Genomic DNA, 16,972 nt, shown 5'->3' with positions numbered 1-16,972 from the left:
TACAGGCATTTTTTTGAAGCAGGATTCATTTTTTGATGTCATGAGTGCAAGTGTAATAAGAAGTTAACCACTGTTCAAATGTAAAAATAACAAAACACTCAACATTAATCATGATTGACCAAGGCATAATGGCGAATTGACACCTAGACTTGAATACGAGCCAGAGAAAAAGCAAAACACTCGCATAACATTCATGAGAGGGGTTTGCTTGTTTTTGGAATCTTTTCCTCAGTGCGTCTGATTTACTGTTCCTGCCCATCCTCCTTGCTGCTTTTTCTGCTCTGATGGGTAGCGGAGGCCCCCACCACAAGTTTAATTGCTAAAATACAAGTGTATTCCACACTAAACAGGACAAACTTGTAGTGAAGGCGTAGCAACTCACGCACCAGCCTCCCATCTCCCGATCCCAGATCTGCTAAGCGACCTGTGCGGCCCTCGAGCAGCTTCATGATGTTCAGTGTTTGATCTCTACTGGAGGGCAGATAGGGCACCTGCACCACAGTACACATAAATCGATTTACACCCGCTGGACACCCATGATGACAATACGGTAATTCTATAAAAGAAACTGATTTCACAAATATATTTTGTCGATTTATTCTAACAGTATACCGATTTCTAATTTATTGAGTCCCACATGGATCTTAAGGAAAACAAAATCTTAGAAATCCGCGAGACAAGGTAAATAAATTGCAGGAGAATTGCATCAAACCACAACTCACTTAAGGACAATCACCTCCAGATCAGCGTGTTTTCTTGATTTGATAGTGGAAAAGATTTAGCATTACGTCCAACAAAACATCTCTTTAAGATGTCATGTATATAATCCAGTTTACCGACCACTTTTTCTTTGCTCACCTTTCTTGCTACCACGACACACAGAAAAAAAAGCAGATGATTGTTAATGTGCAAGTCGGCCTTAATTTGAACTGATATTTCACAAAGCAAGCAGGCGGGTCATCAATGTAACGGAGGAAAAAAAAAAAAAAGAAGAACATTGAGTCACCTTCAGGTTGGATGGGATTTTGCGGAAGCCGGGCATCGTGAATAGGCTCCACACTCCATAGAGGCCTGCGAACAGCGCGCCGGTGCAGGCCGACAACAACGGATGAGGACTGCTCAAAGGGAGGACTTTCTCAAAGTCTTGCAGGATAACTTCGATGGAGTCTTCCATTCGGCTGAAGAAAAACACAACATTCCAAACGGTTAGCCATGTTTTTTGTTCATTTGCCTAAACAGTCAATGCGAGAAACGCCACATATTGGCAAATTCAGATTTTTTTTTTAACCCTATCCTCCATTTTCCGGGAAAAAAAACCCCTCTCTTATTCGCTGTGTTTTTTCTCTTGCCACAGCAATAAAAAAAATAATGCTTTGCCACCATCTTGTGGAATCTCTTAGCTCAGGTGGGTGCACATTACTGCATTTCAAACACACATGGGGTAGCCTTACTTATACCAGGTGTCACCAACATGGTAGGCCCCAACAACCTCCAGACTATCCGGTGAGTGATTCAACAATGAAGTAAGTCGTCGAAGGGCCAATGAGCTCAAAGCATTATTCAGGCAAATCCTCGCAGAAGCTGCAGGCTTGTTGGCACATGGTGGCCATCCACCAACAAGCCAGAACTCCCTCCATCTGGACCCTTCAGAGTAGCACAACAGTCATCACTGAGTAAAACTGTTAGGAAATCAGTCTTCATGGATTTAGAAGCCTACTGCAAATGCAAACATTTCTCCGTGCAAGCGCTGGTTCGGGTGGATCAAAATACAGCTTTAGGAATGACTGCAAAAAAGGCTCCAGCGTCAAGAGATTTGTGGAATTACAGTGACACCAGCTATTGGAGATTTACCTTATTAGAGTGATGAACATCTCTTCACACTGACAGGAATATTAAAATGTTAATTAAAACATTGTCGGTATAGTTAATCAAGAAATACAAACAAGAAGACAAAGAGCTTTTCTATTCGTTAAACTCTTACATTTTCACGTACCGGTACTATATTTAGTGGATATGCAGCATCTACTGTGGTTCAGCTAATATAATAATAGTTGATGCGACTCCAAAGGGAATGTTGTTGGGTTTTTTAAAATTATTTTATTTTAAGCAGTTTGAGATGTTATTCCACTCTATTATTGCAGTTTGAACATAAAAATAGTGCCAACGGGTTGATGAATAAAATTTTAGCATTTGAATGCGGGTCTTCTTATCTGATGTAAAGATAGAGGGCACAAAACGGCAAATTCACACTGACCCCCAAAGGAAACACATGACAGACGAATCGATCGAATCATAAATCGATAGATAGAGAAGATTTCAGACGATGTCTCAAGGCAACACCCGACTTTATCAGATTATTACATTAGATATACTTTATACATGCATGGATAGATAGACAGACATACAAGTAGTTGAATGAGAAATATACCGTATGTACAATACAGGTTTTAGCAAACATGCCGGTCAGCCTATTTGAGCATTGTTTTTATGTCATAGGAGCCACTAGCTCCGTCTGGTGTACGTTAACATAAGGTCTAAATTAGCTCAGTTGCACTACTGTTGCCGTGAGTCTTCATGGATTTAGAAGCCTACTGCAAATGCAAGCATTTCTCCGTGCAAGCGCTGGTTCGGGTGGGGCAAAATACAACTTTAGGAATGACTGCAAAAAAGGCTCCAGCGTCAAGAGGTTTGTGGGATTACAGTGAAACCAGCTATTGGAGATTTACCTTATTAGAGTGGTAAACATCTCTTCACACTGACAGGAATGTTAAAATGTTAATGAGTACATTGCCGGTATAATTAATCAAGAAACATAAACAAGAACACAAAGAGCGTTTCTATTCGTTAAGCTCTTACATTTTCAAGTACTATATTTAGTGGATATGCAGCATCTACTGTGGGTCAGCTAATATAATATTAGTTTATGAAACTCCAAAGGGAATGGTTTTTTTTTGTTTGGTTTTAATTTTATTTTAAGCAGTTTGAGATGCTATTTGAATGCGGGTCTTTTTATCTGATGTAAAGATAGAGAGCACGAAACTAAAATTTCACACTGACCACAAGGGAAACACATGACAGATCAATCGATCGATCGATAAAGCGATAGATAGAAGATTTCAGACGATGTCTGAAGGCAACACCCGACTTCATCAGATTATTACATTAGATATACTTTATACATGCATGGATAGATAGACAGACATACAAGTAGTTGAATGAGAAATATACCGTATGTACAATGCAGGTTTTAGCAAACATGCCGGTCGGCATATTTGAGCATTGTTTTTATGTCATAGAAGCCACTAGCTTCGTCTGGTGTACGTTAGCGTAAGGTCTAAATTAGCTCAGTTGCACGACTGTTGCCGTTATCTTGGCCGGAGTTTGGCCTTTAGTTATTGCCAACAAACCGATTCCTGTGCCAAAAAGCAGAGGGCGCTACTTTGGGCCGTTTTGGCCCACAGCACCTTCTCGAAAAGTGCGTCTACTGCACTATCTGGTAAATAATGACAATAGCGTGAATTCTTCCGCAAAAACACCCCGCACGTCAGTTTTCACTAAACAGTACAAAGGTTAACTACCAAAACCTTCTGCAAACGTGGTGAAGATGCTTTTCACAATTAACTACCAAAACTTTCTGCAAACGTGGGGAAGATGCCACAAGATGACAAATAAAACTAAACAGAAAATATGCGGTTTAATCAAAAAAACTACGATAAACATACGGATTAGTTAGTGCAGCAAATACTACCTGCTGCTTGAGCGTCTTTACTGCGTATTCCCCACTGACTGAGCCACCATTAAACAGATGGGCGGCACTCACCGTAGGTGACCTTTTACGACACGCGTCCGGCCAGTCGTCCTATCACAGAGGGCCTCAAAGATCCATAAAAAGTCGCCCTCCACCACACGTGCAATCTCATCTTTATTTTTTTTTTTTGCACATATTTTGTTATCTAAACGAGTTCAAGACGATACAATTGACTTGTACGGAAAGATAAGGAAAACACACGCTATTATTTAAAAAAAAAAAAAAAAAAAGAAAGAAATAAAAAGACACCATGAAGTCCGGAGTTGGTACTTGTGACATGCAAACCGTAAGGTTATTTATTACTTCTTTTCACCGCGTCGCCATCTTAACTCACACAGCTGTGTACGCACGTATCGTGGTGCATGCTGGAAGCTGTAGTCAACGCTCTCCCTTTCGGCTGTGGACGCACTTCCGCGTCAGAATCTCAAAAAAACTACAACTCCCATTGAAATTAATTAGTAGATGACGTCAGAAGCAGGCTCGCGCAGCGACCGGAGAGAGCGGGGTAGCGGAAAGCGAGAAGGGAGGGGGGGAGTGGTGGGAACAGCTCCTTGGTGCTGAAATTGCTTCAGCACAGCCAACCAGCGACGCGCAGGGGGGAAGAAGAAGAAGAGGAAAAAGACGAAAAAAAAACCCAAACATTGAATAAAACGAAGGAGGAAAATTTTGACACAGACTGAACTCGAGCCAAGAGCCTTGGAGACAGGTTTGTCAAATAGCATGTCTACTAGCTTCATCTGTGAATGGCTCATAATTCGTCATAAAATGACCTCGCTAGCGTTAGCGAGTACGCCCCCCTCCTCAACACCACCACCACCTTTCTTTATCCCCCCCTCCTCCATTCCTACCACATCGTGTCATTTTTTTGGCACTATCATTCATACATTATGACACACTAGGCATGTAAATGACAGCTCGTCTATGGTGTGCCCTTGCGAGTATTTGTGTTTTTAGAGAAGATGCAAAGATACTCCACGGATGCTATATATTATTGTATTTTTAAAATGGTAGCAAGGCTGCACATGTTTGGCACCAGTGAATGCGGTCCTCTTGCCTGCATGGTTCACCTTGGAGCAAAGATGACTCTGTGTGTGTGTGTGTGTGTGTGTGTGTGTGTGTGTGTGTGTGTGTGTGTCTTCTCAGGTGGCTGGTTGCTGACGTAGAAACGCGTCGGTTAATTGTAGCGGCAGTTTAATGAGTGACTCTGCCATAAGGGCCCCACCTGATTGAACAGATGATATTATTTGGGTTTTGGATCATAGTGCCTGACAAATTCCGCCCAGAAAGAAGCCAATGCCTCATGCAACATTGTAAACTAATGCACGTAAACTTCACAGAACGTCCTAAAGGGACAACCTACAAAGTGCGCAAAGTTTATGACCCTCATTCATCCATTTGCACCCCCCATGCATTGACTTAAGACTTGCACATTTCTGACTGTCTCCCACCTCTGGAGAATAATGTGATGTTTGGAGAAAAAGTCCAAATTTAGCAAGAAAAAAAAAACGCGGTGTTCATGCAAAAAAAAAAAAAGTTACAAGATTCAGTTTGTAATGGCTGAAGAGAAAAGACAATGTTACAAGAAATGCTTGGAGTGTCACAAGAAAAAGTCACATTAGTAGACATGAATAAGAAGAAAAGTTGATGTTAGGAGGAAAAAAGGCGTGTTAAAAAAGAAAAAAAAAAGAATGACATCATGTTTTACTCAAATAAATCACAATAACAACAACAAACTGCACTAAACTCAAATGACAACTCAGACATCCGGCCAAGGTTGAACTGCTAACAAAAAATGATTTGTGTTTGTTTTTTTGTTTTTTTGTCCATCTGTATGCTAGCCAGCTGGCCACTCCCTGGTAGATGGGGCAAGACTAAAAGATTAAAGCCTAAAAATATCGTCCCTTTCTTTCCTTTTCATGATGTTCCTGACTACCTCGCTACCTTCTGATCCGCTTTTCCATTGATTGTCATTGCAGATGGCTGCCACTCAGGATGCAAAGGGCAAAGCGGAGGGCGCTGACCAAAACTTCGATTACATGTTCAAGCTGCTGATCATCGGCAACAGCAGCGTGGGCAAGACATCTTTTCTGTTCCGCTACGCCGACGACGCCTTCACCTCCGCCTTCGTCAGCACCGTGGGCATCGACTTCAAAGTGAAGACGGTGTACAAAAACGACAAAAGGATCAAGCTGCAAATATGGGTACGAATGGCTCCGGCTTTGACTGGCTCCTCCCTGTCGTGCCGTGTCATGCCTGGTATTGAACCGAATGATTTTAATCAAGTGAAAATGGGGGACTTTCTGAAAGTCTTATCATTAGCTTAGCTTAAAAGGAAGATCTTATCTGATCTTATCTCAACTCATCGTTTGTCCTCTATTCTTATCGTGATCAATCCATCAATGCTTTATTTTTATTTATTTTTGGAAAGGTCTGACCTATATGTTTAGAATCAGGAACTGGTTGAAGAAGACGGAAGCGTATAATGGCCAGCAACAACCAATAATCGGGCCTAATTTGATCTTGATCATCTACCCACCCTCCCTCACCAGGTCAAGGTCATTCAAAGCTTGATTATTGGATGTCTCTGAAAGACTGTCCTGTGCTGTGGTGTGTGTTCAGTTATAATCTTTTCCCGCTCTCCTGATCGGGTTAGCGATCAGGGTCAACAATCATAAATGTTAACCCTGTTCACTATTTCAGATCACTAAGTCACTCACCATAATAAAAATGTCAAAGGTTGAGGAGCCGCAATGTCCTTACGAGTTGGGCTAACAGATAGCCTAGCTTCTTCTTCTACCAGTGCTACGGCTACGACTCAAATGAAATGGTGTGGTGTGTTGAAATTCTTGATTATCATTAGAAAGGTTTAATTGCAAGAACATGAAGAACGCACCTGATCTTCACCAGAATAAAAATGTCATAGATTGTGGAACCGTAATGTTGAGCTAACAGATAGCTTAGCTTCTTCTTCTACCGGTACAACGGCTACTACTCTGAAAAATACTGTGAATGAGATGGTGTGATGTGTTGAAATTCTTGATAATCGTGACAGAGATTTAATCGTAAGAACGTGAAGAACGCACATGATCTTCACCATAGTAAAAATGTCAAAGATTGTGGAACCGCAATGTTGAGCTAACTGATAGCGTAGCTTCTTCTTCTACTGGTACTACGGCTACTCCTCTGAAAAATGCTGCGAATGAAATGGTATGACGCGTTGAAATTCTTGATCATCGTTAAAAAGATTTAATTGTAAGAACATGAAGAACGCACATGATCTTTACGTATGCACCCAACTTTAGGGTATCAGGATTGTTTTGTATGCACGGATATTCTTCTTCGTTTTTCAAATGCTCTGTTGTCAGTTGCAATCATGTCTTTTCCCAATGACGCTATACAGGATCAAATCCTGTAAAAGTTCCGGCAGGGCGTGGCAGATCATCTCTGGACATGTTGTGTTTTGTCTTTGTGCTTTGACATTCATTGGAAGTGGGGAGGCAGATGGATGACTGAACGTTTCTGAGAGGAGACCAGTAAGTGTTAGCTTGGCGCGCAGCGGGAGGGGAAGAACACATTCTGACACCTTCCTGTGTGTGTGTGTGTGGAAGTGAAGCTGATCTGCAGCTTTTTAAATTAGGAGTTACAGAAGCACATTGTGTCAGTTTTTTTTTTCCTCGCCTATTTTCCCTTCCCTCTTTTGAATTTCACACCAAAGGTTAACGTTCCTGTCGAGAGCGATCTCTTGCCATAGTTGGACTATTTAGCCGCAATTAGCCAGCCGTTGACATTCAACTCTCCAAAGTGGCTTTCAACAGCGTCGTGACCGTCTAGTGAAGTCAGATGTGTGCATTTTCATCGCTAAATTAAGTGTCCGCATTGCTTTCAAGTAACTGCCTGGTCGTCTTCTAATTGGACGCGGTCGACACTTACAGTAAGACTCCTGTTAACGTAATGGTTGCTAGATGACAGTGACTCGGTGGATCTTCCTGGTCTATTGTGATTTTGCACAAAAATAATACAAGTATAGTGGATAGAGTCGTGTTGCTCCTCCCACAAATATTTAAAAATGCCCAGCGGCATTGTTGAAGCACCATGCCGACAATGAAGCATGTTGGTGGCAGTGTCATGCTTTGGGGTTGTGTCTCTTTAATTGGAACCGGGGCCCCAGTCAAGATGGAGTCGATTATGAGCCTCCCCAAATACCATTCGGTCTTATAGTAAAATCTTCTGACAGTAAGCAAAATAATAATAATAATAATATTAAGGTCAGGAAAAAGCCTACTTGATTTGTTTACATCAATTTGGGATGAAATCATGAATTTTAAATGACGACAGTTGTGTGCTGATTCCCATTTAGTCGGAGTTATGAGTGGTTTCTTCGCAACAATCCCCAGTTACAAAAGAGTGTGCATGATTGTGCCACCACATTATCGCAGTTATTGCATTTTTCATTCCCCTCTCAACAAACTAAGATTTTTTTTTCAAATGTTCATGTTATAAGCCACATTAGTGGTGGAAAAAAGCGATTTATCATGCTGTTACTTTTTATTTTTAGTATCACACATAGCATGGCATTTGAACAGGGAGTTCCGACTTTTTAAATCTACCGTGCTTCTGAAATAATGGCCCCACCGCTGTAATAATTGTACCTACTTTGTATATTAATAATTTAAACTGTAAGTATACCATACTCTAACTATGAAACCATAACATTTAATACCACTTAATTTACGACATCACACTTAAAAATAAACGCCTCCGTCTAACCGTCCGCTTGATGGTGTCCGCTGTTTGTACTGATTTCCTGTGAGTGTCCAATCCAGCTTTTCGTTTGCATGACTCAATAGTCGTTATGTTTCTTTTTGTTTTTTTCGTTTTGTTTTTTTTATTCCTTGTCATTCTCCTGCCTTTAAAGGAGAAAAAAATCACTGGGAGTAGCGCAGTCAGCTTTTCTCTAATGAATCTCAGAAAAAAACTGTGAGTGGCACGTTTTAAACGTCTTTAGTCGATTTTTTTTTTTTGTATCATGGCATGTGGCTAAAAGGTCACTGCTCTGTGTGCTCAATCTCTGCAGCGTGAAAGTCATAGTGGGCCTCCAGCTACAGCGAGCACACTGTGGTCGAAGCCATGCGCACGCCGACGGATGGCAAAGTGGGGTAAAGCGGCGCCAAGTGGAGCAGCCAAATAAAGTCCTCCATCATGATTCACGGACAGACGCTCCCCGCAAAACACACTTTGCTGTGGGCGGATCAAACTGCCCCAGTGCAAACGGCAGGCCCCGGTTTGCCGTTATGTAACTCGCGGCAAACAGAATGAGGAGTAAACAAATAGCACTAGCCCACAAATCCTCTCATACAATCATACACATCAAAGCGTCACCATTAGCATTTTCATTGAGAGATTTCGGAGCAAAAGGTGCGGTGGCGGGCAGTGGTTTCCACGGTGATGTTGCACGCTGTTCTGATTTTCCACTGAGCAGGATTTCCACTAGGTACCAGCAGATTTTTTGTTTATGCGGGTGCATCTCAATAATTGTGATTTTTTTTTTTATATTTTAAGTGAACGACTGAAATATCCATCCATCCATTTTCCAATCTGCTTTATCCTCACATTGGGTGTGCTGGAGCCTATCCCATCTGTCTTTGGGCAGTAGGCGGGGGACACCCTGAACTGGTTGCCAGCCAATCGCAGGGCACACAGAGACGAACAACCATCCACACTCACACTCACACCGAGGGACAATTTTAGAGTGTTCAATCAGCCTGCCATGTATGTTTTTGGAATGTGGGAGGAAACCAGAGTACCCGGAGAAAACCCACGCGGGCCCGGGGAGAACATCCAAACTCCACACGGAAAAGCTGGGATTGAACCCACGACCTTTGCACTGTGAGGTCGGCGCACTAACCACTGGACCACCGGGCCACCCCATAAACACTTCAAATAAGTGTCCACAATATTCCATTTTTTTTCCTGATGCAACCACAATATCATGTGCCATCATAAACTATCTAACGGGTTTAAACATTTATAGGTGTTGGCCAGTCTTTTTTTTCCCAATCAGTTTGGGGTAATCATCGCAGACCTCCAACAATCAAGCCGTTGTTGACTTTGATTGGAAGGCGGCTAGGAAATACATACTCAGCTCAATCATCATGATGATTTATGATCTCAGATTGCGCAGACAAAGTCACGGCCGGTGAATGGACTGAACCACGTCCTCATCATACGGCTGAAACTCTTTAAAGTTCTCTTCACGCAGCTCACGCGGCTGAGATTTTCGAGGAGACACTGAAGTTGAGTCACTGCTCTACGTCAGCGCAGATTTATTGCGAGGCACTCAGCCGAATGATGTCTGCGTTGTGAACTCAATTCAGAGGATGTGATTAAATGCGTGCATTGCGGCCTGTATGGTTTTTGCTCTCCTGTAATCAGATTGTCATGGACCGTTATGTATACACATGACAGTGAACGACGCACGTGTGTGTGTGTGTGTGTGTGTGTGTGTGTGTGTGTGTGTGTGTGTGTGTGTGTGTGTGTGTGTGTGTGTGTGTGTGTGTGTGTGCGTGTGCGTGTGTTTGTAGGACACAGCAGGCCAGGAGCGTTACAGGACCATCACCACGGCCTACTACCGCGGCGCCATGGGCTTCATCCTCATGTATGACATCACTAATGAGGAATCCTTTGGTGCCGTGCAGGATTGGTAAGTCACTGTTATAGAGTCTTTTGTTTTGGGGCTGTCACGTTGGAGGCAAATTTGCGTTTAGAAAAGCAAGTCAGTTGTGACTATGCAGAAATATATGCCACAGACGGTTTCTCAGCGTGCGTTCTTGTGCGTTCTTACGATCGTGTGAAACGTCATCAGTCATGGCCCCAAGTACTGTTCCAATTGAAATGAATCAAGAATGGACTACTCAGCTGTTGTCTTTGTCAGCTAGCTTAAATCAAGGTTGCAACAGTTGGATAATTGCGAAGGCTAGGACCCAAAAATGCATTTTGCGCTGCTATTGCAGAAATACGTCAGAGTCAGGAAGGGAAGTTAAAAAGCACACAGTCATTCCAATTTACAAAGAAACTCGCAAGTTCACGAGACCGTATTCGATGTTCAATAGTGAGCTTGCGATGATCTCAACTGACTTTGGGTGAAAGGCGGGATGCACCTTGGATGGGTTGCCAATTGTTGTTGTTGCTCATACTAGAATCGGCTGAAGCTCAAGACGTTCTACTCCCCCGAGAGTTATTGTATGTTCTGTAATATATAAGCACGATTGCCGATGAACAATTATACGAGCACCACATGCACACATGCTCTTGACGATATTCCGCATCTCATTCAGTATAAGCTGCATATTCAGGTTTTTACAATCCGTGCTAACGTCAGTAGAACCGGCCGAGAAAATTTTGCGGATCACGTCAATCGAAGCGAACGCACTCTGTTGGATTGACGTTGGCCATTAAGGCCGACGTCGATGCCTTGCTCATCACTTCAACGGCGACACGTGACGCAAAACATGCAGAATCAGCGGCACGTGACCTAACTGTCATCATCAGCACATTTGAAGCCCACAACCTGCAAAGCGTTGAAGACCTGACCTAAAACAGTCACAAACTTACAAAAACGCTCACAATCATTTGCCATTTTTTTGTTGTTGTTAGTTCACAGAACATTCCTAAGCTCCACGTGCGCCATCTCCTCCTTCCCAGCTGTCCTGAATGATGCAAAAGAGTCCGCTTTCAACCAAACATGGGCCCCAAAACATAAAACACTCAAACTGTACTGAACTGCTGTGTTCTATTGTGATAATTATGTATCACATCCACTCCAGTAATACAGTCCACACTCTATCGACTTTTTGTGCCTCTCACTTTCATTCCGCTTCCTCCCATCTTCCGTTTCACCCTGTGACATATAGTAACAAAAAAAAAAAAAAAGGCATCGCCATGGCAACCGCTCTTTCCTCAGCTGCTCCTGAATTAAACCGTGTGACGTCTTCATATCCTGTCTGCGATCTGCACATATTTCTATTCCGGTGCCGCCGCTCTATTTGAAACACACAGATGCTTTAAGTGAGTCACATCTTACACAGCTCGACGTGTCGCCGCCTCTTTCGCTTTCTTGCCCTCTTGTTTTTTCGGCGGCTGCGCTGTTCCGCCGGCCTACTTTTTAGTCGGGCTGCAGCACCGCGGGAGATGTTTGCTCCTTAAGCTCTTTCTCTCATTGCGCTTCACTGAGTCGCAGGGACTGTCGTGCACACACACCGATGCATTGTTTGACTGCGGGGCTTTTTAATGGTCAAGTACAGTGGAAGCGTTGATGTCGAATGCCCGAAATTGGCACAATTCGGTGTTCTGCGACAGCCCAAGTTTTTAGGAGAGAAAATGGCTAGTCAAGTCAAAGGAACCAAGAAATATAAGTAATTGAATATCAATGACGCACGCAAAAAGTAGATGCTGATGTCAATACAGTTATTGAACTACATTGATTGACAGAACACCGCTCTGTGACAGTTCCCTGTTTTCTCTTCAATATGTGTCCCAATGGCGTCATCAAGGGATGCTTTATTTTAGTTTTGTTGGACAGTGGTTAACATTCCTTTACGATGGCCATGTGAAAGTGCTCTATAAATACATTTGAGTTGGGTTGAGTTGAGAGACAGTTCACAATAAATAAATAAAAAAGGAAAATAAAAATATTTAACTTCAAACATAACATGGGGGCATATCGATTTTTAACATTTATCCGATTGATAACGTGAGCGACCCCACATAAGGCAAAGCAAAAAATCAGCATACACACACCTCATTCACAAAAGTATATTGACCAATAAATCATGAAAATCGCTTATGGAGCATCTAGCAAATTATTCTTGTCATTTTTATTGCGACGGATGACGTGGGAAATGCATTACACACACACTCAGTCGCATCATAATCATGGATATGTAGATCGGCTATCATAAATATTGAAGAGGTTTAACATTTACAATTGTTGGCCCAACTATTTTGCGAGCTGATTGAGAAGGGGAAAAAAAATATCTTAACACACACTGCACCATGGGATAATCAGGTTGATCTTAGAGAACAATACAGATAATCAAACCTTTGCTGACTTTGATCAGAAGGAGGGCAAAAAGCTCAAATTCACCCCTACTATAAATATGTGTGTAACCTGACAAGCATCCTTCTTCACTCTTTTCCTCTCAGCTTGTAGCAAATCTGCACGGAGAAAATTTGATGAAGATTAGCAGCAGTTGTGATAACAAGAAAAAAAAAAAATTAACCTACAAATGCATGCGGCTGTTCAGCCCAGAACAGAACTTGACCCACTTTCCCTTCCCGACCAGCAGTGATTCACACAACAAACGATGATGCAATCCCGACCTTCGACCTGTCCAAATGGCGGACCAACTTTACATCCTGCCCATCTCTCTGTTCGTGCTGAAAAGAGTCTGTGCGATCCGATGACCCTAAAACAACTTGTCTTTGTTGTTTGACCCAAGCGTGTTCTTGTGTTGTTGTGCACAGGTCGACCCAGATAAAAACATACTCGTGGGATAATGCGCAAGTGGTGCTGGCTGGTAATAAGTGTGATATGGAAGAGGAACGAGTGGTGTCCGTGGATAGCGGCAGGCTGTTGGCGGAACAGCTGGGTAAGTGTGAGGAAAAACCTTATTTGCGTGTTGCACCTTGAACTCAACTACAAATGAGGCGTGTGCTATATATACTATCAACTATATTCATCTGTATTTACTGCAAATATTGCAGACAAATGTGCGGCGGGAAATGCTACCTCTAAATCCTCATGTAATGCTGTATAGAATTGAGAGAATATGCAGGAATGTCACAGAAATTCTGTTTATGGGAACGCTAAAGCTAAATGCTATTGTAGGATCTGAAACACTCTCAGGAATGTCCTAAATTCATCTCTCTGTATTGGTTAGAGGAGATATCACAGACGGTTTGAATGAGAGGAAATGCTAATTCTAAACGCTAACGTAAAGCTAAAAACACCCAAAACAGTGAAAAGACGTTTTAAACTATAGCAGATACCACGGAAAGTATTTGGTAAGGAACTACTCATGTTAATTTATGTAATGCTAAAGTACTAAAATGCCCATAGAAACTGTATTTGTATCTTTTTCTAACAGCAGGACTTGGAGAAAGTGTTTGTCGGCAATTGCTAATGCTAAACACCAATGCAACGCTGGAGCACTAAAACAGTGGAAGGAGTTAACCACGTTTGATCTGTATTTCCCGGATGTTCTTAAATACCATATGTGTGTAAGAACATGCTAATGGTGAATGATAATGGTGAGCTCAAACACTAAAGCAGTGTGGAGACGATATAAACCGTATTTATTTATCAAGAGATGCTACCGCTAAATGTTAATGTAACGCTAACGCAATACAGTAGAAGCACAATATAAAGTAAACTTCACTTGATTTGGTGCTTTCAGCACATATAGCTGACAGTGTGAGTGAGAAAATGCAAACATAAATGGTCATAAATCAAAAGATATAAGCAAATGCTGAATGCTAATGTTACAATAAAGCACTGAAACAGTGTGAGGATGATACTACATGCTGATTTATAATCATTGGTTATAGCAGCGACGGCAGAGAGTGTCTTTTTAGCAAATGCAAATGTTAAAACTATACAGATATCAATTCAAATCTACCTGCATTTTGGGGTAAAAGCATAGATGGCACAAAATGTGTCAGAAAATGTTCATGCTTAATGTACAAATTTCTCGTTAAACGCTCGACAAAGGCTTTGAGTTCTTCGAGACCAGCGCCAAGGACAACATCAACGTCAAGCAGACCTTTGAGCGCCTCGTCGACCTCATTTGTGACAAAATGTCCGACAGCTTGGACGGCGACCCGGCTGTTACTGCTGGAGCGCCCACCGCCAAACTGACAGACAGTGCTCCGCCCCTCCAGCAGCCCGGCTGCAACTGTTAGCTCCACTTACTGTACCGTGTTTTTGTCCCCCACAAACCTTTCTACCCACTCCTCTCGATGTCTGGACCCTTTAGTGGTAGAGATACTAAAATGCTGTCGTACTAGCGCCTAAACTTCATCACCTTCTAACGCAAGCAAATACAAAGTTACAGGATGTGCTCTTAGAGACACTGTCAATAAACTCCATGTTTGTCATCCACTTCATCGTAGAGCATCCAAACTAAACCTAAAATCTAAGTGATAACGTCATGTAACTTCTATTTAAAGGAGACATATTATGCAAACACTTTCACAATCTTAAACAGTTTCCGCGTGTCTTAAAAAAAAACGGATCTCTGAGGTTCTCCCGCCAAAGGACAAAGAAATACAGCATGCTTAATATTCCCCCTGGTTGAAATCGGTCCACTCTCCAGAAGCTTCATTTGCATTTTTACACGTGGAGGACACACTTCACCACCAAGGCGCTGAATTTCACTTTGTCAATCAGTGTAGTGGTCAACAAACATTTTGAGTCTGCATGGTTTATATCAGAGGCTAATACCCAGTGAAAATGTTAGCTAATGCTCATCCATGCTAACGCTCCAGCTCTGCTTACCTTTTGGCTTTGACATAATTGGTGTTCTGTACAATCTCTTGACAAAGGTGGCTTTAGACACCTAGCTGCCAGTTATGGGTGGAGTAAGTGTGGGGCGGTAACTATATAAATTAGCCAAATTGTGACATCACAACATGGCAAAAGTCAGATTGTTTTGGCTCCCAGACAGTTTTTAATTTCATACTCGATGACTGGGCCCGCACCCAACTATTTGGATACAAGCCCATAAAAAAGTGAAATCTCCATCATATGTCCCCTTTAAATCTTAGGCTGCCAAATAGGGCGCTCTTAAGGAGTTTGTGTGTGTTTGTGAATGAACTTTTTGGGAGTTTTCAGACATTAAAAAAGTGGCCTTTTCGCACCCAACACAGCCTGACTCCTACTTGCGTTTTTTTGTTTTCTCCACATGTACTCCATCAAAGCCCCTTTTGAGCATGCTGCCCCAAAAAAAAAAAAAAAAAATCAGTACGTTTTCACCTTAAAAAGACAAGATTTGCAAGACTTTTTAGATGTCGTAACAGTGAAACTGTAGAGGAAGGGTACGACACACGATTGGGGATGGGGTGGGCTTGGGGGAATTGACAGCCATAGGCTGTGTTCAAATTCACTGGCTGCGTTCTCCGAAAATTTTCGGCCAGATGACGTCACTACTTGCGCAACTCGACCTCGCGTTGTTTCCAAATTATTGAAAGACAATTTGCAGGCTGGGTCCTTCGACACAGGTTCCTCCTCATGTAGCCTCCGTGGACCGCATGAGCCGTGGCGAATTTGGACAGGCCTAATGTGACTTAATTAGACACCGCGTGCGGACGTGAGGTCTGCGACCAAAAAATGCGGCCTTCGGAGGACCCAGCCTGTGAATTTGGACACAGCTACTGTTTCCTTTGGGAATCAGCATTCTAATGGAGCAAGAGCTCCCGCTAGCGGGCGCTGAAGGCACTGCAAAAGTGAGCTGTATCCAATCTCAAGGCCTTTTGAGTTCTGTTAGAACACTTGCAGTCAATGAAATATGTGTGCCAAAAGAAAAAAAAACAAACACCCCTTTTAACTTTGTTGTGTATATGCAACAAAATTGCAGGAAAATGCATGACCTTGCAAGTAGATTTATATCCCAGTATAAATAAAAAAAGATTTCGAGCTACTCTGCGCATGCATTCTCATTTGCATTTTTATGTGTTGTGTTTCTCGTTTTACAAATGGCGTTAGGGAGATATATATATATATATATATATATATAAAATGGTATGTCAACAGATTTTTAAAAAAGCATGCTTGCGGCGCTCGCCGTGATGTGCATATGGGCCAATACGTGCAATATTTTATGACTTTAAAAGCCTGTAAATAGTGTCTCCATCACTATGACTGCTGTGTGTGCATATATCTGTGTGTGGGTGGGTGTGTGTGTGCGTGCGTGTGCGTGTGTGATGTTGTGAGCATTTTATGACATGAATTAAGGCGTTATCTGTGTGGATCTCAAATGACAAGGTGTGAGAGAAGGTTGTGTTTGACATCGTAGGAAATAAAAGGAATTCAATGTTTTGCTTGGCTCCTGAGTGTTCATTTGCCGTGTGGCGTCCACATTCTGACTGGGCCACCAGTATTGCAGTAGT

The 16,972-nt window shown here is 42.3% G+C and overlaps 1 protein-coding gene and 1 long non-coding RNA gene across 2 annotated transcripts; one reads left to right on the top strand and one right to left on the bottom strand.

Moving 5' to 3' along the window:
* Positions 1 to 399: 399 nt before the first annotated feature.
* LOC109520651 (uncharacterized) lies at positions 400 to 1,099 on the bottom strand. The gene is made up of 3 exons (XR_002169213.1): positions 1,007 to 1,099; positions 723 to 866; positions 400 to 491 (listed from the first exon to the last, which is right to left on the bottom strand). It is a non-coding gene; the product is annotated as an uncharacterized LOC109520651 (long non-coding RNA).
* A 3,230-nt stretch (positions 1,100 to 4,329) lies between these two features.
* rab3c (RAB3C, member RAS oncogene family) lies at positions 4,330 to 16,488 on the top strand. The gene is made up of 5 exons (XM_019878010.1): positions 4,330 to 4,514; positions 5,785 to 6,009; positions 10,390 to 10,508; positions 13,331 to 13,455; positions 14,577 to 16,488. Exons 2-5 carry the CDS (start codon positions 5,785 to 5,787, stop codon positions 14,765 to 14,767), a joined length of 660 nt encoding a protein of 219 aa, XP_019733569.1. The 5' UTR covers positions 4,330 to 4,514; the 3' UTR covers positions 14,768 to 16,488.
* The last annotated feature ends 484 nt before the right edge of the window (positions 16,489 to 16,972 follow it).

The sequence above is a fragment of the Hippocampus comes genome, unplaced genomic scaffold (assembly GCF_001891065.2).
Source record: "Hippocampus comes isolate QL1 unplaced genomic scaffold, H_comes_QL1_v1.1 scaffold13, whole genome shotgun sequence".
Lineage (NCBI taxonomy): Eukaryota > Metazoa > Chordata > Actinopteri > Syngnathiformes > Syngnathidae > Hippocampus > Hippocampus comes.
Note: the sequence above shows the minus strand (reverse complement) of the source record. Positions and strands in the feature narration are given on the sequence as shown.